A 17,780-nucleotide genomic window follows, 5' to 3' on the forward strand; every position below is an offset into this window, starting at 1 on the left:
TCTAAAAACCATTGTCTTACATATTTTGCCCAGTTTTTAAGTTATGTAAGGCAGAAGAGCAAATTCAGTGCCTATCCATCATATCCTGAAACAGAATTACAGTCCACTATAGTTGTACTTTTTAATTTATCTGTTCAAATAATTTTTAGAAGAATGTACTTTTAAATTTTCAAGTGTTGATACTGTTGGTTCAAAGCCTATTTGCTTATCTGTTAAAAATTTTTAAAATAACTTTTAGTTTTATCATCTTGTTTTCAGAGAATGAAGCTTGTACCATTTCCCCTTTAGAAACATTTATTGGTGTGTGTGTGTGTGTGTGTGTGTGTGTGTGTATTAATATATGGTCACTTTTTGTGATTTCTTTGTGTGCATTTTAAAAAATGGTGTTTGGTAGGAATCAAATATAAACTCACAATCCTATGTAGTCAGTCTTGGTGTGTATTTTGAATACTTTGTTTTTATTTTGTGCCTTAGAATCATAGATTGATATAATGTCTCCCAGTATTAAAGTGATTTTGAAATAATTAACCTCATAGTCATTCTAAGCACTATCCTTACTAATTCTGAATTTCTTAGGTATACTAGAACTCTTTGAGTATAATCTTGGACTCAGGAAGATACAAGGCACTTACTATCCCCTGGTGATTTTAGGATAATATCCATTTAACATTTTTTAAAAAGATTTTATTTATTTATTCATGAGAAACACACAGGGAGAGGCAGAGACATAGGCAGAGAGAGAAACAGGCTCCATGCAGGAAGCCTGATGTGGAACTCGATCCCGGGACTCCGGGATCATACCCTGAGCAGGCAGATGCTCAACTGCTGAGCCACCCAGGCATCCCTAACATTTTGTTTTAAAGTAGGAAATAAAACTCTTAAGTTTTACAAAACTACAAATTAAAGGAATTATTGGCAGACTAATTTTTAGTCTTCTTTGGTGCCTATTTCTTAAGTGTTAAGAACCAAGTTGCCTTATATTTAAATTTTAAAAGTCTACTGTAGGGACACCTGAGTGGCTTAGTAGGCTCAGGTCATGATTTCTGGTCAAGAGATCTAACCCGCATCCAGCCCTGCATCCAGCTCCAGGCTCTGGACTCTGGTCACCAGTGATGATGCAGTGTCTGCTTGAGATTCCACTTGAGATTCCCTTTGCGCCTCTCCCCCCACTTGTGATATCTCTCTATCTCAGTAAATAAATAAAATATTTTAAAATAAATAAAAGTCACTTTAAATGAACCACCTTAAGAAATATCCCTGGGTATTTATTTATTTATCCCCTAAGGATATCCCTGGGTGGCTCAGCGATTGAGTGCCTGCCTTTTACCCAGGGTGTGATCCTGGAGTCCCAGGATTGAGTCCCGCGTGGGGCTCCTGGCATGGAGCCTGCTTCTCTCTCTGCCTCTCTCTCTCTCTCTCTGTCGCTCATGAATAAATAAATAAATAAAATCTTAAAAAAAAAAGACCCAAAAAAAAAAAAAGAAATATGTATCTTTAAATAAATATATGTGTATATTAGGGAATATATATTAAACACATGATATATAATTTAAGAAATAAAACCAAGCTTTATTTGCTTGTTTTTCTTAAGGGTTATAACCAGCTATTTATAGATTTTTGCCTTGCACTTTATTTAAGCTCATATTCTTAGAGATACTCTAGTTCTGCAGAGAATAAAGATTAAAACATAACAGGTCTACTAACTACTGTCAATTCTCTAATTGAGAGATCTGTCATCAGCAGAAGAGCCCAAGAATTTTGATTGGAAACATATAATGGGAGACTGAGAACCTTCAAGTCTTGGGGCTGCGGGACTAGAACATAAAACTGTATAGCAGGTTCTGACTAGCATTCTCACAGGGTCAGCATGGTATTCTAAGCTGAGTACATTGCCTCCTAATTCCAAAGAATCCTTCAAATACCATCGAAGCCTGTCACCAACCCTCCCACTCAGCTTTCTAATTGTTCATTCTCAAATTTTGCAAAGAGATCTATAATTTTAAGATATTTTACTTTATAATTGTACATGTGTAATAATGAAAAAAATATTGTAATACTCTTTAGCCCTTTGAATTCTCATTGAAGAGATACTATGCATCCTGACCAATGTTTGTGTGTGTGTATGTGTGTGTGTGTGTGTGTGTGTGTGTGTATAGAGGGAGGGGACTTCTTTTTTTTTTTTAAGATTTTATTTATTTATTCATGATAGACATAGAGAGAGAGAGACAGAGACACAGGCAGAGGGAGAAGCAGGCTCTATGCCAGGAGCCCCACGCGGGACTCAATCCTGGGACTCCAGGATTGCGCCCTGGGCCAAAGGCAGGCGCCAAATGGCTGAGCCACCCAGGGATCCCCGGGAGGGGGACATCTAAACAAAGTAATTATATTTGGTTTGCACATAAATAGTCTAAGCTGTTCTACTTAATTTTTTTGGTGTCAAAATTATTCTGTGTCCTTTGTAATTTTCTCTTTTATAAGTACAAATGTTCGATCTCGGTTTCAAAGTATGCCCCTATTTTATTTTATTTTTAGTTTTTTTTATTGGAGTTCAATTTGCCAACATATAGCATGACACCCAGTGCTCATCCCGCCAAGTGCCCCCCCCAGTGACCATCACCCAGTCGCCCAACCCCCCCCCCCCCCCCCCCCCCCGCCCTCCTCCCCTTCCACCACCCCTTGTTCATTTCCCAGAGTTAGGAGTCTCTCATGTTCTGTCTCCCTTGCTGATACTTTCGGTCATTTTCCTATTTTAAAATACGTTGAACTTTTACACACTTAAATGATAAATACTCTAGTTCCAAAATCGTCCCTGCTTTTTAAAATCTGAGATTAAATTCATGATACTTGAGTATCTCCTTGCTACACTTTTATTATCAGGATTGGGAATTCAGCATCTTCTCCAGAAAACTTAACAGAGCAGCAAACGACTCCGTTATTATCTCTATCAACACACCTTTGTCGGAAACTTGCCTTTACGTTTTTCAGCAGCATTGTCAGGCCATTTTAATCTGTGGACAAAACGCCACACATGAGCAACTATGGGATTTAGAGAAAAATAATTTGCTTATCCCTAGACTCTTTGGGGCGGGGGGGAGGGAGCAGGTTTTAAATTTGCCTGCGCTTAACCGCTCCACACACATTCTTGCACACACAGCTGGGGGGAGGAAGCGCGGGGGGAGGCCGAGGCAGGCTGGTCAGACCAGAAACAGAGGCGCCCGTGACAGATGAAGAGAGGAGCGGGGCCTGGAATCCGAGAGCCACAGGGAGTGGAAATTTACAGCCGCCCTGTGCAGCGAGCGCCCCAGTGATCACTTTCTGCTAACGTTTTCCGGTGGTGACTGTTACTCTTCAAAGACAGAGAGAGAGAAAGTCAAGACGGGACTGTGGAAACTCCTCTCCCTGCGCCCCTTTTGGTCCGAGGAGCCCCCCTCTATTAAATGGAAGAGAAAGCGGCCCCGTGCATAGTGCTGTGAGCCCGGGAAGAGCTGTCTTCAGCACCTCACCATGTGTCCTCTTGCAGCTTAGCCGAGCCTGGACACTGCGGTGACATTCGGTGAGTATCAGCCGGGGCATCTCCACCAGCCCCCAGGAGTGGAATTGATAAGGTAAACTTCAGTGTCACTTGAGGTCTTACAGCTTGTTGCTTTTGCATTCGTTTTAAACCCTGTTGTTACCTTGTTCCTTTGTGCATGAAGAACTGCTGTTACTAGGAGAGGTTTAAAAAAAAAAAAACCAACAACCACCACAAAACAATACTTCTCTGTTGCCTAAGGCGCTTGAATCATTACCAACTATTCTGTGTCCATGGAATATCTTATTTTGGAAATGGGTTTTTATTTACAAAGAGTCTCTAAAAATAAAACAGTGGCAGTATTACCACTTTCCCCGTTTCCTTTTCCATTGCATGAAAATTCAAGTTATCTCTTTCTGCTCTATTGTCAGTGTATTTCAAATCATCTTGTGATGTTTGGTACTTTCCATTATTATAAATTATACCATTTCTCCCCTAATTCGAATGGAAGTGTTAATGATACCATTAACTAAAAGGACATGTGATTTAAATGTTGAATGCTTCTGCTAGACCCGATGAGTTACACATGATTTTTTTTTCAAAGTTCTGTGATGATTATAAAAATTAGATCTATTTACATATCAAATTTACTATTTGATACAAAACGAATGTACATGGATTTCTTTTCTTTTTTTTTTTTAATTTATTTATGATAGTTACACACACAGAGAGAGAGAGAGGCACAGACATAGGCAGAGGGAGAAGCAGGCTCTATGCAGGGAGCCTGATGTGGGACTCGATCCACAGACTCCAGGATCACGTCCTGGGCCAAGGGCAGGCACTCAACCACTAAGCCACCCAGGGATCCCTGTACGTGGATTTCAAATTAAGGATTAAAACAGTTATTTTGTTCTTTCTTTTAAGATTATTTATTTATTCATGAGAGACAGAGAGAGAGAGAGAGAGAGGCAGAGACACAGGCAGAGGGAGAAGCAGGCTCCATGCAGGGAGCCCGATGTGGGACTCGATCCCAGGACCCCAGGATCACGCCACAGGAGGAAGGCAGACACTCAACCACTGAGCCACCCAGGCATCCCAGTTATTTTGTTCTTAAAGCTGATACCAGCTCTCATATAACATTGTTACTCTGCTAAAGAACTGTTACAGCCAGATGCATATACCTATACAAGCAAGGCAGCAGAAAGAAGAAAAAAGAAAAATAATCTCGTAAAATATGTATCACATCCAAGAGAAACTTGATTTGTACAACCTTAACACAGGACACTGTATATTAATTTTTTATATGTCTTTTTAAAGTATCAGTGGAAGACACGTAATCATTCCTCTGTGGGAGGAAGGAAATGTATATTGTTAGCTGCTAACCTGAGTCATTGAATACAGATGCACCATTCTAAGCAAAGTTTCTAATTTACTCTCTGCCAGCCTCAGAAAATATGTCCATCATTAGTGATTCAAATGCGTCCCTTAAGTTTCAGAGCAGCTTAGCTGAAATGAAAACTTGAATACTGCTAGTAAGCATATCGAAAGGGTTTATACCCTAGACATAATATATAAAATGGCTGTATTTCCTCTATGTGTACAGAAGCCTGTAGAACAGGTTTGGCTTTGTGGCTTTTTTTTTTTTTTTTTTTTTTTTTTTTTTTTTACTGCCTTCACCTATGTATAAGAAGAAACTCAGCTGGTGTTGGGAAGCTTTTTCCAGACCAGTATCTAGTACTTAAAGTCAAAAGTAAGTAAAATAAAGATATTATCACAAACCAACTTTTCTTCTTTACAGAAATTCCCATACTCAGCCTTCTTAAACAATGGAAGATCTGCACACAGCTTCACAATTGTCAGAATAATTTTTTATTTTGAACTGTTAAGTCGTTGGTATTATCTTAGTGGTTTCATCGTTTCGTAAGCCCATAGGAATGTCAATATGACAATAAAGAACAAATCATTCCCAGTTTGCAAATGTTTTGACTTCAGAAGTTTATTATAAGTGGGTTGTTAGGAATTTGAGACCCATCTTCCCTGGAAAATAATTTAACAAATGATTATTTGACTTTTATTATAGCCTAAGAATGTATTTTAGTCACACTATAGAAAAACTATTTCCATCCTGAAAAACAGTAGAAAATCAATTCTAGTAATGAAACTAAATGTAAAAACAATTATGTTGAATAAGACATTATTTTTATTTATCCTACATATCAATGCTTGAAGAAAAGCAAATTTAATGAGATGGATGGGTTTCTGGAAGGATGCTTATAAACAGCATTTCTAGGTACTTTTGAGAGCTCCCAAGGTTGATTGCACACCTTGTATGAGATCTAATCTCATGTTACAATTTGTGATTTTTATTTTCCTTGCTATTAGCATATTTCTAGCCATTGCTTTCATGCTTATCACCCATTTCTGAAGTGTAGCTCAGTGGCACATAAGTAGGTACCTAATAAATAGTTACTAGATGAGAACTAAACTTTTCTTCAGTTCACAAAAATGGAAACTGAGTAATTTTTCTAAGATGTCTAAAAAAGGAAAGGGATTTAGGGGCACGTGATTTTCATTATGAGGAAGATATGGCCTGACAAGCATTGACTGAGTTGTGAGACACAAATCAATACTAGTACAGAATAGGCCTAACCAATAAGAGCAAAAGGGAAGACTTTGGTGTGACTTGGTGGCAGCCCTGAATAAGTAGGGATGGTAATGAGGGAAGGGTTTACAAGCTTGGTATCTTGCGTACATGGGACATTCTGAAGTAAGGTGTCAACTTTATGTATTTGCATAAGCATACTTGGACCCATATGAAGAAATGAGGCCTATTTAGAAAGCTCAAAGTAGGTCTATCCAAATTAAGTTTAGTTGCACTGGTCCTACAAGTTCCTCTAAAGTACTCGAGTACAAAATTTAAAAGTTGGTAATGTAATAAAGGTATTATAATGAAATAAGCAATACAATGAATGCAGAGTACACTTAGATTATTTTTAATGGCAGAAAAACGTTTTCCTTTTGATCAAGAAATACTTTCTTTGTTCTACTTCAAAACTATAAACCTTGTCTTGATAACTAACCATATCTAACCAAAATTTGATGACTGTTATACATAATGTGTATGTGCTTACAGGAAAGACTAAAAAAAGAAAAAGTGAACTTTGTGCTTCCCTTGATAATTCTGTTGTGAAATATAACCACTTGTGAATTTAAATAAGATCTGATGCTTTAATTACAAGTACTAGTTTTTGAGAACACTGAACTAGTTTCAGACCTCTGCTGTAAATGAGATTTTGATATTCTAATATAGAATTATCACTCATTGACAGTCACTAATAGTAGATATAGAAAATTTGGGCAGCCCGGGTGGCACAGCGGTTTAGCGCTGCCTTCAGCCCGGGGTGTGATCCTGGAGTCCCAGGATCGAGTCCCACGTCAGGCTCCCTGCATGGGGCCTGTTTCTCCCTCTGCCTGTGTCTCTGCTTCTCTCTCTCTCTCTCTCTCTCTCTCTCTATGTCTTTCATGAATAAATAAATAAAATCTTAAAAAAAAGATATAGAAAATTTTAGCTCTGACAAATGACTGGAGCTGTCAACAGAATCACTGTGAACTTAATGAGTGAAGTTACTGGTGGTTTTTCCTGGAATAGTAGTCTAGTAGGTTATTATTTATAACAACAAGTAAATTAGCAGTTGTACGTCTTCCTAGTAACATCATGTACTAATTTTATTTTTTAATTATTTCACTGGTTACAATACATTAGAATTCAGAAGTGGTTCCCAATGGACATGGGTTTCTCTTCTTATTAAAGAGTTTTTAGTCTGATGTCTGACCAAGGCTTCCAGATAAATGAGGGTGCATTAAAACTTCTCACGAGTTTTCCATTTCTATATAAATCGTCCATTTTTAGTAAAGATCTTCAAACTGTGTTAATAAAAACTTGTAAAAACAAAATCATTAATAGTCATTTTGAACTGAGAAAAAGAATGATCAGTGAAAGTCCTTATTTATACTTTATTGTCTACAGATTTTCACTCATTTCTGTAGGTTTTCATGTGAACTATTTAATCGTGGTGCCTTCTAATTACATTTAGCCTATGTATTTAAAAATAGAATCATTAAAGGACAGAAGATATTGAATGATACTTTGACATATATGCTCTAATGGGTTTGGTGTCATAACATGTATAACTAGAATAATATGCATTGTCATTTATTATCTCTGTGAAGGCATTTCTAAATTATGACATTGTCAGTGGGGGAAGAAGGGACTACTTGGATACAGCAAATACAATAGAACCTGTAGGTATATTTTTTCAGTTTTAAAATATACCTTAAATCAAATGCACCCATTTAAAGAGAACAGTCTTAATGAATATTGACAAATGTATACACTCCTGTAACCTCCATTTCATTAATTTAAAAAAAAATGGATCCTACAAGCCCAGTTACCTGCCACACATGCACTTTGATTATATCATTTCTATCTGTGAGTTCTGTTTGGAATGCAGATAAAAGAATGGGGATTCCTGAACTTCGGTGATTTTTTTTTTAATGTAGTGATAAGCTTATTTCAATTTTTTCAGTTTAAGAGAAGGTACTTATGCCTAAAGTTTAAATTAGCAAGCTCTAAGAAAGAATTTTGGAAATGTTCCTCTCTCACTCATTGTTGATTGTAGCATAAACTTATGTGAAAGGAAAGAAGGCTCATTTTGGAGTTGGCTTTGTTAGAGTGAGTTAGGAGTTTGGTTACTTTTTATAGTTTTACCTATGGAAATCTTGAGATTTTTCTTGGCCTCAGAGATAAATTTCTCAGTCTCTTAAACTTTTGTGGGAAACCTTTGAAATTAGAACTATTTTTGAACAATACAATTGGAGGTTAAACTTAAAGGACTGGAGATACTCATTAGCCACTTACAGATAGACGTTTATTTTCCTTTAAATATTTTAAGGAATAAAAACAAGGGAATTCAGTGTTCCAAATGACCTTTTCTCTTAGCTTCCCCATCTCTCTTCCCCCGTAAACACTCCTCTGCACTTATGTCACTGAACATAGTCAGATGACTCACTCGAGTGATTGACTTTGGGCCATCTTTAATGACGCTCACACATAAGTTAGGAATATGAAATATTTTACTGTGTATTAGAAAAGGGAATGCTGCCAAATCTACTACAAAGTCTGCAGGGCCCGAGTTCCCTGGGAGCAGAGCTGAATAATTTTTTTTGGCTTTCTCTCCAGAATCTGAGCCAAGTTCTACCCTTTATGAAATTTCATAGCCAAAGTAACAGAAATCATATTTGTTTGACTAATCCTTTGAAAAGACATTGTGATCAGATATTCCACAGTTTGAACTTTAAAACACAGTTGTTTAGTCATTAAAATATCATGTATGGGAAGGTGTTTCCGTTATAAAAGCATTTGCATGACCTATTAAACGAAGTTCGGGGAAAAAATCCCAGAAAATTTGAAGGAAAAAGAATTTAGCATCCATAACCCAATTACCCAGAGACAATCACCATTAACTTTTGTAAATTATTTTTTCTTTGCATAGATTTTGTGGACTTGTGTTTTGTTTGCTCTTAAATCTATGAAAGGGGGTACTGTTTTCAAACAACATTTACATTTTATTTCACATTCTTTGTAAAATATTTTCATAGCCAGAGACCACATTTCATCAAATCTAAGAAGTCACTGGCTGTAAGTCATATACTCTATATACCTCTAAGAAAGAAAGAAAGAAAAATACCCTGCTAACTAGGATAAAGTCCCCTCAGTTGTAAGAATCACCTAAATTTCTGAGATATTAAGATGTTTTTTAAAATGTTACAAAGATAACCATTATTTTAGTTTAATTTTGTTAAGACAGATTGCCAGAAGCAGAGTTACTACTAAATCAGAGGTTGTGAACATTTAAGGGTTCTGGATCCATATTGCTAAATTACTGTCCAAGTAATATTCCCATCAGCATGAGCCAGAGGAGGATGGGATCAAGGAGATGTACCAAGGAGGAGACTTCTGTTGTTTTTCTGTTTTTAGAGCCACGTAGTCAATTACATAGGAACTTGTGATATTGTTCTCTATTTCTTCTATATGTCCCATGTATTTTAATTAAATTAAAATACCCAAGGGAAAAGTCCTGCTAAAGCATTTTGATTAGCTTGATGGTGTCACAATCCATTTGTGAGCCAACTGCCGTAGCCAGGGCAGTGGAAGGAACACTCTGACTATGCCTGGGTCATGTTCCCACCCTTTGGGGAGGGTGGGATGGGAAGTAGAGCAGACAGGTCTATCACCAGGAGAAACAGAGACCAAATAGCTACCAGAGATTTTTTCTTTTTTCTTTTACTTTTCTGATTCAGTTAATTTCTGCTTCTATTGCTATTATTTTCATCCTTCTTTTCTTGGAGATTTTTGGGGTGGTGGTTTCCTTTTTAACTTGAATTCTTACTTATTTTTATTCCCCTATGATTTAATTATAATTGTTGATTTGTAACCTCCCACATGTCCTACCAACAATATCAAGGCTTCCTTTCAAGAATTATTTCTGATTTTCAGCATTTATTTTGTTGAACTCTCGTGGGCTTGGTTCCATCTCATCTTTTTATAAAATTTTTAGTAAGCATGCACAATCTGTTCACACATAAATATGTTGGCTAGAGATTTAATTATGAGGCTATATAGACCTTCCCTTTCAGAACTCTGTAGGTTTTCTCTTTGTTCTGATGACATTTAGTTTTATGGAAGTTCAAAGGCAACTTGATTTTTATCCTTTGTTGTTGTTAAGGTCATTTTATAGGAATGAGCTTTGAGAGTATAATGTTTGTTTCTTTTAAAGCCACAAGACATTGAATTTGGGGTGTTACTATTAATCTCAACTGGAAGAGTTCTTTAAGTGACTAGGTTTAGATCTTTTTTCTGCTTAAGCTGTTACATCTTTGTTGCTTCAGCTTCATTTTTTAGATTTTTTTTTCTTGTTGGCTTCCTCCCCCTCCCCATAATAATACCTGTTTTTATAGGATAACCTTTATCTTTTCCATATCTCTGTAATATACATATTACACAAAGGTGCTCAGTAAATATTTTGAGTGAATAAATGTAGCCTGACTCATTTTTTACCTTTCAGTTGTTCACAGTCAGTTTTCCATGGGGTCATTTCTACTCCATGCAGATTTGGATTACTGTGCTGTATTTGGGGTGTTACCTGTGTATGTGTCTATATGTATGTGTTTTTTATCTTTCATCTTGGCCAGCTTTTATTTAATTTTTAAAGGTTTTATTTATTTATTCATGAGAGACACAGTAAGAGAGGCAAAGACACAGGCAGAGGGAGAAGCAGGCTCCATGCAGGGAGCCCAATGTGGGACTCGATCCCAGGACCCCGGGATCATGGCCTGAGCCAAAGGCAGACACTCAACCTGAGCCACCCAGGGGTCCTGGCCAGCTTTTAGTTTAAGACCTTTTTTTGGAGAGGGAAGTCAGTTTTGTCTGTCTCCTACAGAGAATTAATTTTGGAAGCAACCTTTCCTAACTCCACAGGGCATTTCTCCTCTTTCTTGGGCTACTCTTTTTTTTTTTTTTTTTTAAATAGAGCCTACATTATTTGTTGTTTATTCTGTTTGCTTACACTTGAAAATGGAAAAATACAACAGGGCCAGTGTCAGTCCACGGATATTTGTTTGCTGCATGGCCCTCCGTCAGCACTATGCTCGAGGGCATGATGATGTGCACAGCCTACATGGTTTTCAGTCCCCAAGAGGCATTCCTCTAGTGTCAGGCTGTTGGACTTATATGGCATCTTCTCCTGTCCCTTGCTTCCTGCTTTGCTGAAATATAATGTATATTCTAAAAACTCTGAGGTAGACTTATGAGAAAATTACTAGTACTCTTTTATCCCCAGAAGGCTCCATTTTCAGGACTCTGCCATTCCTTCTCTCTCTACCTTAAGCATTTTATCTTTGGCCATGATAAATAGTAGGAGTTAAAGATTTAGAATGGATATGGACCAGTGCTGAATCACCTGGAGCTCACTGTATACGGCTTAGCTAATTTCAAAGGGCGATGCTCTCTCTTTAACAACCGTCTCTTACAATATGGAGGTTCCTCAAAAGAATTAAAAATAGAAGTATCATGTGATCCAGCAGCTCTGCTTCTGGATATTTATCAAAAGAAAACAAAAATAGTGATGTGAAAAGATATATGCACCTGCATGTTCACTGCAGCATTATTTCCCAAGAAATGGAAACAACCCAAATGCCAATCAGTAGATGAATGGATAACGAAAATGTGCTTGTATATGTATAATTCACCCATAAATACAATTAACCCATAAAAGAAAGGATGAAATACTGCCATTTGTCAATATGGATGGACCTTGAGGGCATTATGCTCAGTGAAATAAGTCAGAGAGGGCAGTCCGGGTGGCTCAGGGGTTGTGCGTCTGCCTCCAGCTCAGGGCGAGATTCCAGGATCCAGGGATCCAGTCCTGCGTCGGGCTCCCTGCATGGAGCCTGCTTCTCCCTCTGCCTGTGTCTCTGCCTCTCTCTCTCTCTCTCATGAATAAATAAATAAAATCTTAAAAAAAAAGAAATGTCAGAGAAAGACAAATATTTATATAAGCTTACTTGTAAGTGGAATTAAAAAAAAAAAAACTCATAGATACAGAGGTCAGATTGGTGGTTGCCAGAGGTATAGGGGTGGGGGTGGATGAAATGGGTGTGGGGGGTGTCAAAAAGTTCAAAGTTCCAGTTATAAAAAATAAGTCATGGGGATGCAATAAATAAAATGAGATAACTAAACTACTATTAACATAAATATGAGATATCTGGATTTTCCCAAAGCATTTGGCAAATTTGTTTTTGTATCTTCAGAAACGAAATGGAAAAATACGTGTTAAATGATATGACTAGGTGAATTCACAGTTAAATTTTTTTTAAAAAGAACCTCCTCATTTTATAGATAGAACAAATGACCCCCAGACAAGGGTGATACTTTCTGAATCATAGTGGATCAGTTAACAACTCAGAACCAGACAGGGGTTTTAAGTACCTTGTATTTTTTTAGCAGGTAGTACTGAGTGCCGGTTGGCTCATTTTTTAAATGACCAGTAGAGTAAATGATGTGATTGGGGTGGATGCACATGCAAGCGACCAGCATGGTTGCCGAAGGAGTAGGATGCCGAAGGGCAGCCCTGAGTTTGAGGGTGATGAAGGAAGGTGTTCAGTCTGGGGGTCAGGGTGGGGCTGGTTATGGTGTGAGGAAAACGGAACAGTTAGAAGAGTTTCACTGTAATTTATAGGGGATTGAGGCCTGGAAGTGCATAGTTTGAGATGTAGGTCTTGATTTCCCTCGTAACATGGACCCCAGAATTGAGTAATGATCCTATGAAATTTTAAAATATTATTAAACTAATTTTATATTACAGTTATTATAGTAAATAAGTTCACTTAAAATGTGAAAATAACAAATTCAAAAAAGGAGTACTATATTGAAAAGGCATTATAATGTGTGTCTTTCCTCTATTATATAATCCCATTACTCCTGAAATTTTTTACTTTCTGTGTTTAATAGTAAGCTCCAAAAACCAAGGATTGTATTTTTCTTATTCATGGCTCTATCCCAAGTATTTAGGAAGGTGCCCGTGCTTAGGACTTAACTCAGATTGTTCAATGAATAAGTGAATGAATAAATGAACAAATTAACAGGCAAATAAAAAGTTGGGAGACAGCAAATCAGAAATGGTGGCTAATACCATGTTAACATGGGAGTCCTGAAAACATTTGTAGTACTACCAGAATTAGCATTAGAATTAGCTCAATACATTGAGAACTGAGAGAGCAATAGGTAATGGACAAAAATCATGTCATCTCATATATATAATGCCATACTCTTATTTGTACTCTAATTTGATGTCAGGGAGCATTTAGTTGAAATTCTCACAGTCGATTATCTTTTCCTTAGTGCAGTAGAACTACATGAAGAAATAGAACAATTACACAAATTCATGTAGCCTTAAAAAAAAAACACTAAGTATTCTAACTTTAAATATTTAGCCTTCAAAGAATAAACATATGTATTTTTTAAAAGACAAAAGGTGTAAGTGATTCAAGGAGCCAGAAGTGTCTAGGACACTTAATTAAGACAATATCATGTCTCACTATGCCTTTCTGTTTTGTGTAATAATCCATTCATTATATCACAGAACTTTCTGTAATAATAACAGCTAAACAGTATAGAGTACTTTACTTATACAAGGCCCTGTGCAAGGTGCTCTGCTTACCTTTAATCCTCACAACCCATTTGTGATGTTATCATCTCCATTTACAGGTGAGAACACAGAGCCTTAAGAGGATCACATCCTGTTTGCAAGATCATTCAGGGAGGAAGCAACAGTTGGCTTGCTCTGTCCGACTACCTAATGATTGTTTCGGTACCCACCCTATTACCATACTATATATGCTTTTAAATATGCCCCCAATTTCATTTATTTATGTGTAGGACTTATTAATAAAGAAAAGTTCTAGGGAACCAGATTTGAGAAACAGGAATCTAGGGGAATTAGGAATTTAGAACTATAGCCATGGTTATGCCACTGATTAATTGCATCATTGTTAATAAGAAAAATAAGAAAAATGGAATTAACCCAAATGTCCATCAATAAGGTATTAGTAAATTATATAGTAATTTAATAAATTGCCACATAATAAAAATTATATGATGTATCTATATAATAAAATACTATATAAAATTATTGTAGTAGATCTAAATGTATACTCATAGAATGGTATTCAAGATCTTAAAACATGGGAAAAATTTACAAAATACTGTTTAGTATTCTATTTTTGTTTTAAAATATATCTTTATTTTTACATGTATGAAAAAATTCAGGAAGCACCTGGGAAGCTCAGTCAGTTAAGCATTTGCCTTCAGCTCAGTTCATGATCTCGGGGTCTTGAGATCAAGACCCACATTGGGCTCCCTGCTCAGCGGGGAGCCTATTTCTCCCTCTCCCTCTGCAGCTCCCCCTGCTTGTACTCTCTTTCTCTGTTAAATTAATAAATAAAATATTTTTTAAAGGAAAAAATTTAAAAAAAATAAAATAAAATAAAAAGGAAAAAATTCAGGAGTAACATATACCAAACTGATATATTTGTTATCTCTGAGCTGTTGGTTAATGGTAGACTCTGATTTATTGTATCATGTTTCTGTAATATTTGAAATATTTTTGCCAATAACTGTAAAATACATGAATATGCCTCTCCTAACTGGAGACTTCAATTATAATTTTCTCCCTAAATACTTACATTAGGGCAATGACAGCCATATTCAGCTTTCTCTGTTCTATGTAAATAGATGTTCTCAAAAACAAGAATTAGTACTCCTTTCCCTCACTCTCCTCACCCTCCACCATGGAAGTCTTCATTTCTTCAGTGAGTATTGCCAGCTGAATATTTGAAATATTAATAAATATTAATAAATAACATTCTAAGTAATTTTATATCGCAATTTTGTGATTGTCATGGGTAGCATTAAATATTGTCTTACCACGGTATGTGGATCCCGATCCCAATTTTGTTTTACATGTTTTATCTGTCACTGTCGTTGTTGTCATCAGCAGCAACGGCAGCATCACTTTCATTAGTTAATTTTTAAAAATCTAGTTTTAAATATCAACTTATTCTCTACTTCTTTTCCTGTTGGGGATTCTTTCCTTAATCCTTGTATTTGCATCATAGAAAAAGTTTTAAACTTCAAGTAAAAACTTGTAGGCAAAGGTTTTAAAATATCTATCTTAAAATATTTATATATATTTAAATTTGATGTGAAACTTGATGAAACTCATTTTAGTTTGATCAGTATTGATGTTTCAAATTACTGAATTAAGCTTATTGAAAACACCTAAAGACATTTTGGTTTAACAGTTCAATTACGTTAAGAGTTGAATTAATTGCAAACTGTATATATCCAGTATAGTCACACTGGAAAACAGATTGGAGGTTCCTCACAAAGGTAAAAATAGAACCTCCAGCAATTGCACTACTGGTTATTTACCCAAAGAATACAAAACAACTAATTCAAAGGGATACATGCTCCTAGATGTTTATAGCAACATTTTCTACAATAGCCAAATTATGGAAGCAGCCTAAGTGATGTCCATTGATTGATGAATAAAGATATTTTATATATAAATATATGTAGTGTATTATATTATATATATAAAAATATAGTGTACACACACACAATGGATTATTGTTCAGCTATAAAGAATGAGATCTTACCTTCTGCAATATGGATAAATCCAGACAGTATTATGCTAAGTGAAATAAGTCAGTCTGACAAAGACAAATACAAATACAGTATGATTTCACTCATATATGGAATTTAAGAAACAATACAAATGAGCAAAGGAGAAAAAAAGAGAGCGGGAGAGAGGCAAAGGAACAGATACTTTTTTTTTTTTAAGACTTTATTTATTTATTCATGAGAGACAGAGTCAGAGACACAGGCAGAGGGAGAAGCAGGCTCCTGCGGGGAGCCCAATGCGGTACTCGATCCCAGGACCCCAGGATCACACCCTGAGCCGAAGGCAGACGCTCAGCCACTCAATCGCTGAGCCACCCAGACATCCCAAAGAAACAGATTCTTAACTATAGAGAACAAACTGATGGGTACCAGAGGGGTGGTGGATGTGAGAATGGGCGAAATAGGTGATGGGGATTAAGAAGGGTGCTTGTGAGGAGCACCGGGTGTTATATGGAAGTGTTGAGTCACTATATTGTACACTGGGAACTAACATTACACTGTATGTTAACTAACTGGAATTTAAATAAAAACTTCGGGAAAAATTTTAAGAAGTTAGATTCATGATTTTTATTTGCTTATTGTTTTAGCATTCTATATTGGAAGAAGAGATTTCTATAGATGAAAAAAATGCCTTTGTTTAGTAAATCACACAAAAATCCAGCAGAAATTGTGAAAGTTCTGAAAGACAACTTGGCCATTTTGGAAAAGCAAGACAAGAAAACAGACAAGGTATGAACTAAAATGACAATATTATTATTTAAGTGCATATATTCCAAAACCAAAAACTCATGTAAAAACTTGATAAAGGATCCCAAATATGGTCTGTGATGTGCGCATGAGGTCCCAATAAATACATTTAAATTGATTTCAGGTTTTATTCAGTTGTTGAGCCTGTTGCCTTGAACTCTTGGTTCACTATCTTGAGCCTCTGATCAAACTTGGATCCCTCTAGAATACAGAGCTTAAAAATCTAAGGCGTTACACTGGTACATAATGTTATACTGACCTGAAGGATAGAACATTCTTATTTAAAGATCACCTGATAGTATCTACGATGGTACAACCTCATTATAACATTTTTTTAAAGGTCCCACCAAACAGGCTTTCCTCATAGGTAAAATTTTTTTCCTAGTATTTTATTCCTTCAAAGGGATGTTGGATCCTTCATACTCAATTTCTCTCTAAAGTGACTGGTTAGTTTATGGCAAGACAAGAGATCTATAAAATAAATATTATTTAGTATCTTTCCATCCAAGTGTATAAATGATCTTGTATTCTTTAGTGAGGCAGAAATATATTTTTTTTTCAGAAATATATTTTTTGTCCTACATCTTGTAAGAGATGTAGAATGTATTTTAAATTTTTGCATACTTATGATATTGAATTACAATTATACAATATTTGTATTGGCTCAATTAGAAAGAAGATATGACCTTCATAAAAGAGTAAATATAAATGGCAAAAGACAGAAAAAAAACATAAAAAGATACTCATTTTCATTACTCAGGAAAAGGCCAATTAAAACCACATACATTCATATTACACACCTGCTGTCTTGGCAAAAATGAAAACTATCTGGTGATATTAAGTGTTGGCGAGGGTGGAGAGCAATGAGAACTTTCATCCACGGTGAAGGATAAAGCATACATTGTTGTCACTGCCTTAGCAACCAGCTAGTATCATCTGTCAAATATGAAGATGTGCCTGTGCCAAAACCCCGCAGTTCTCCTCGTAGGTATTAACTCTAGAAATAGTCTTACACTAGTGTACCAGGATGCATGTACAAGAGTGTTCATACATTGATTGCTGTTCATAATAACCCCTCAATGGAGGCAACCCGAACGTCCATCAGAGGTAGCGCTGATGAACTGTAGTCCCGCCATCAGTGGAATACTTGAGAGCAATGAAAATTAAAGCGCTGCTGCCTGGGTGCAGCTGTCTGGATGGATCTCACATTTATAATACTGA

The 17,780-nt window shown here is 36.3% G+C and overlaps 1 protein-coding gene across 3 annotated transcripts in view; it reads left to right on the forward strand.

The window, feature by feature from the left end:
• Positions 1 to 17,780, forward strand: part of CAB39L (calcium binding protein 39 like) — a 110,652-nt gene that overhangs the window by 33,226 nt on the left and 59,646 nt on the right. The window contains exons 2-3 of one of the 3 annotated variants that reach the window (XM_072760548.1): positions 3,355 to 3,553; positions 16,400 to 16,541. In XM_072760548.1, the coding sequence (XP_072616649.1) occupies positions 16,431 to 16,541 (111 nt within the window). In that variant the 5' untranslated portion in view covers positions 3,355 to 3,553; positions 16,400 to 16,430. Of the gene's footprint in view, positions 1 to 3,354; positions 3,554 to 13,834; positions 13,939 to 16,399; positions 16,542 to 17,780 lie in introns of those variants that run through there. The other 2 variants (XM_026017274.2, XM_026017273.2) reach the window with 2 other exon arrangements.

Source organism: Vulpes vulpes, chromosome 6 (assembly GCF_048418805.1).
Source record: "Vulpes vulpes isolate BD-2025 chromosome 6, VulVul3, whole genome shotgun sequence".
Taxonomy (NCBI): Eukaryota; Metazoa; Chordata; class Mammalia; order Carnivora; family Canidae; genus Vulpes; species Vulpes vulpes.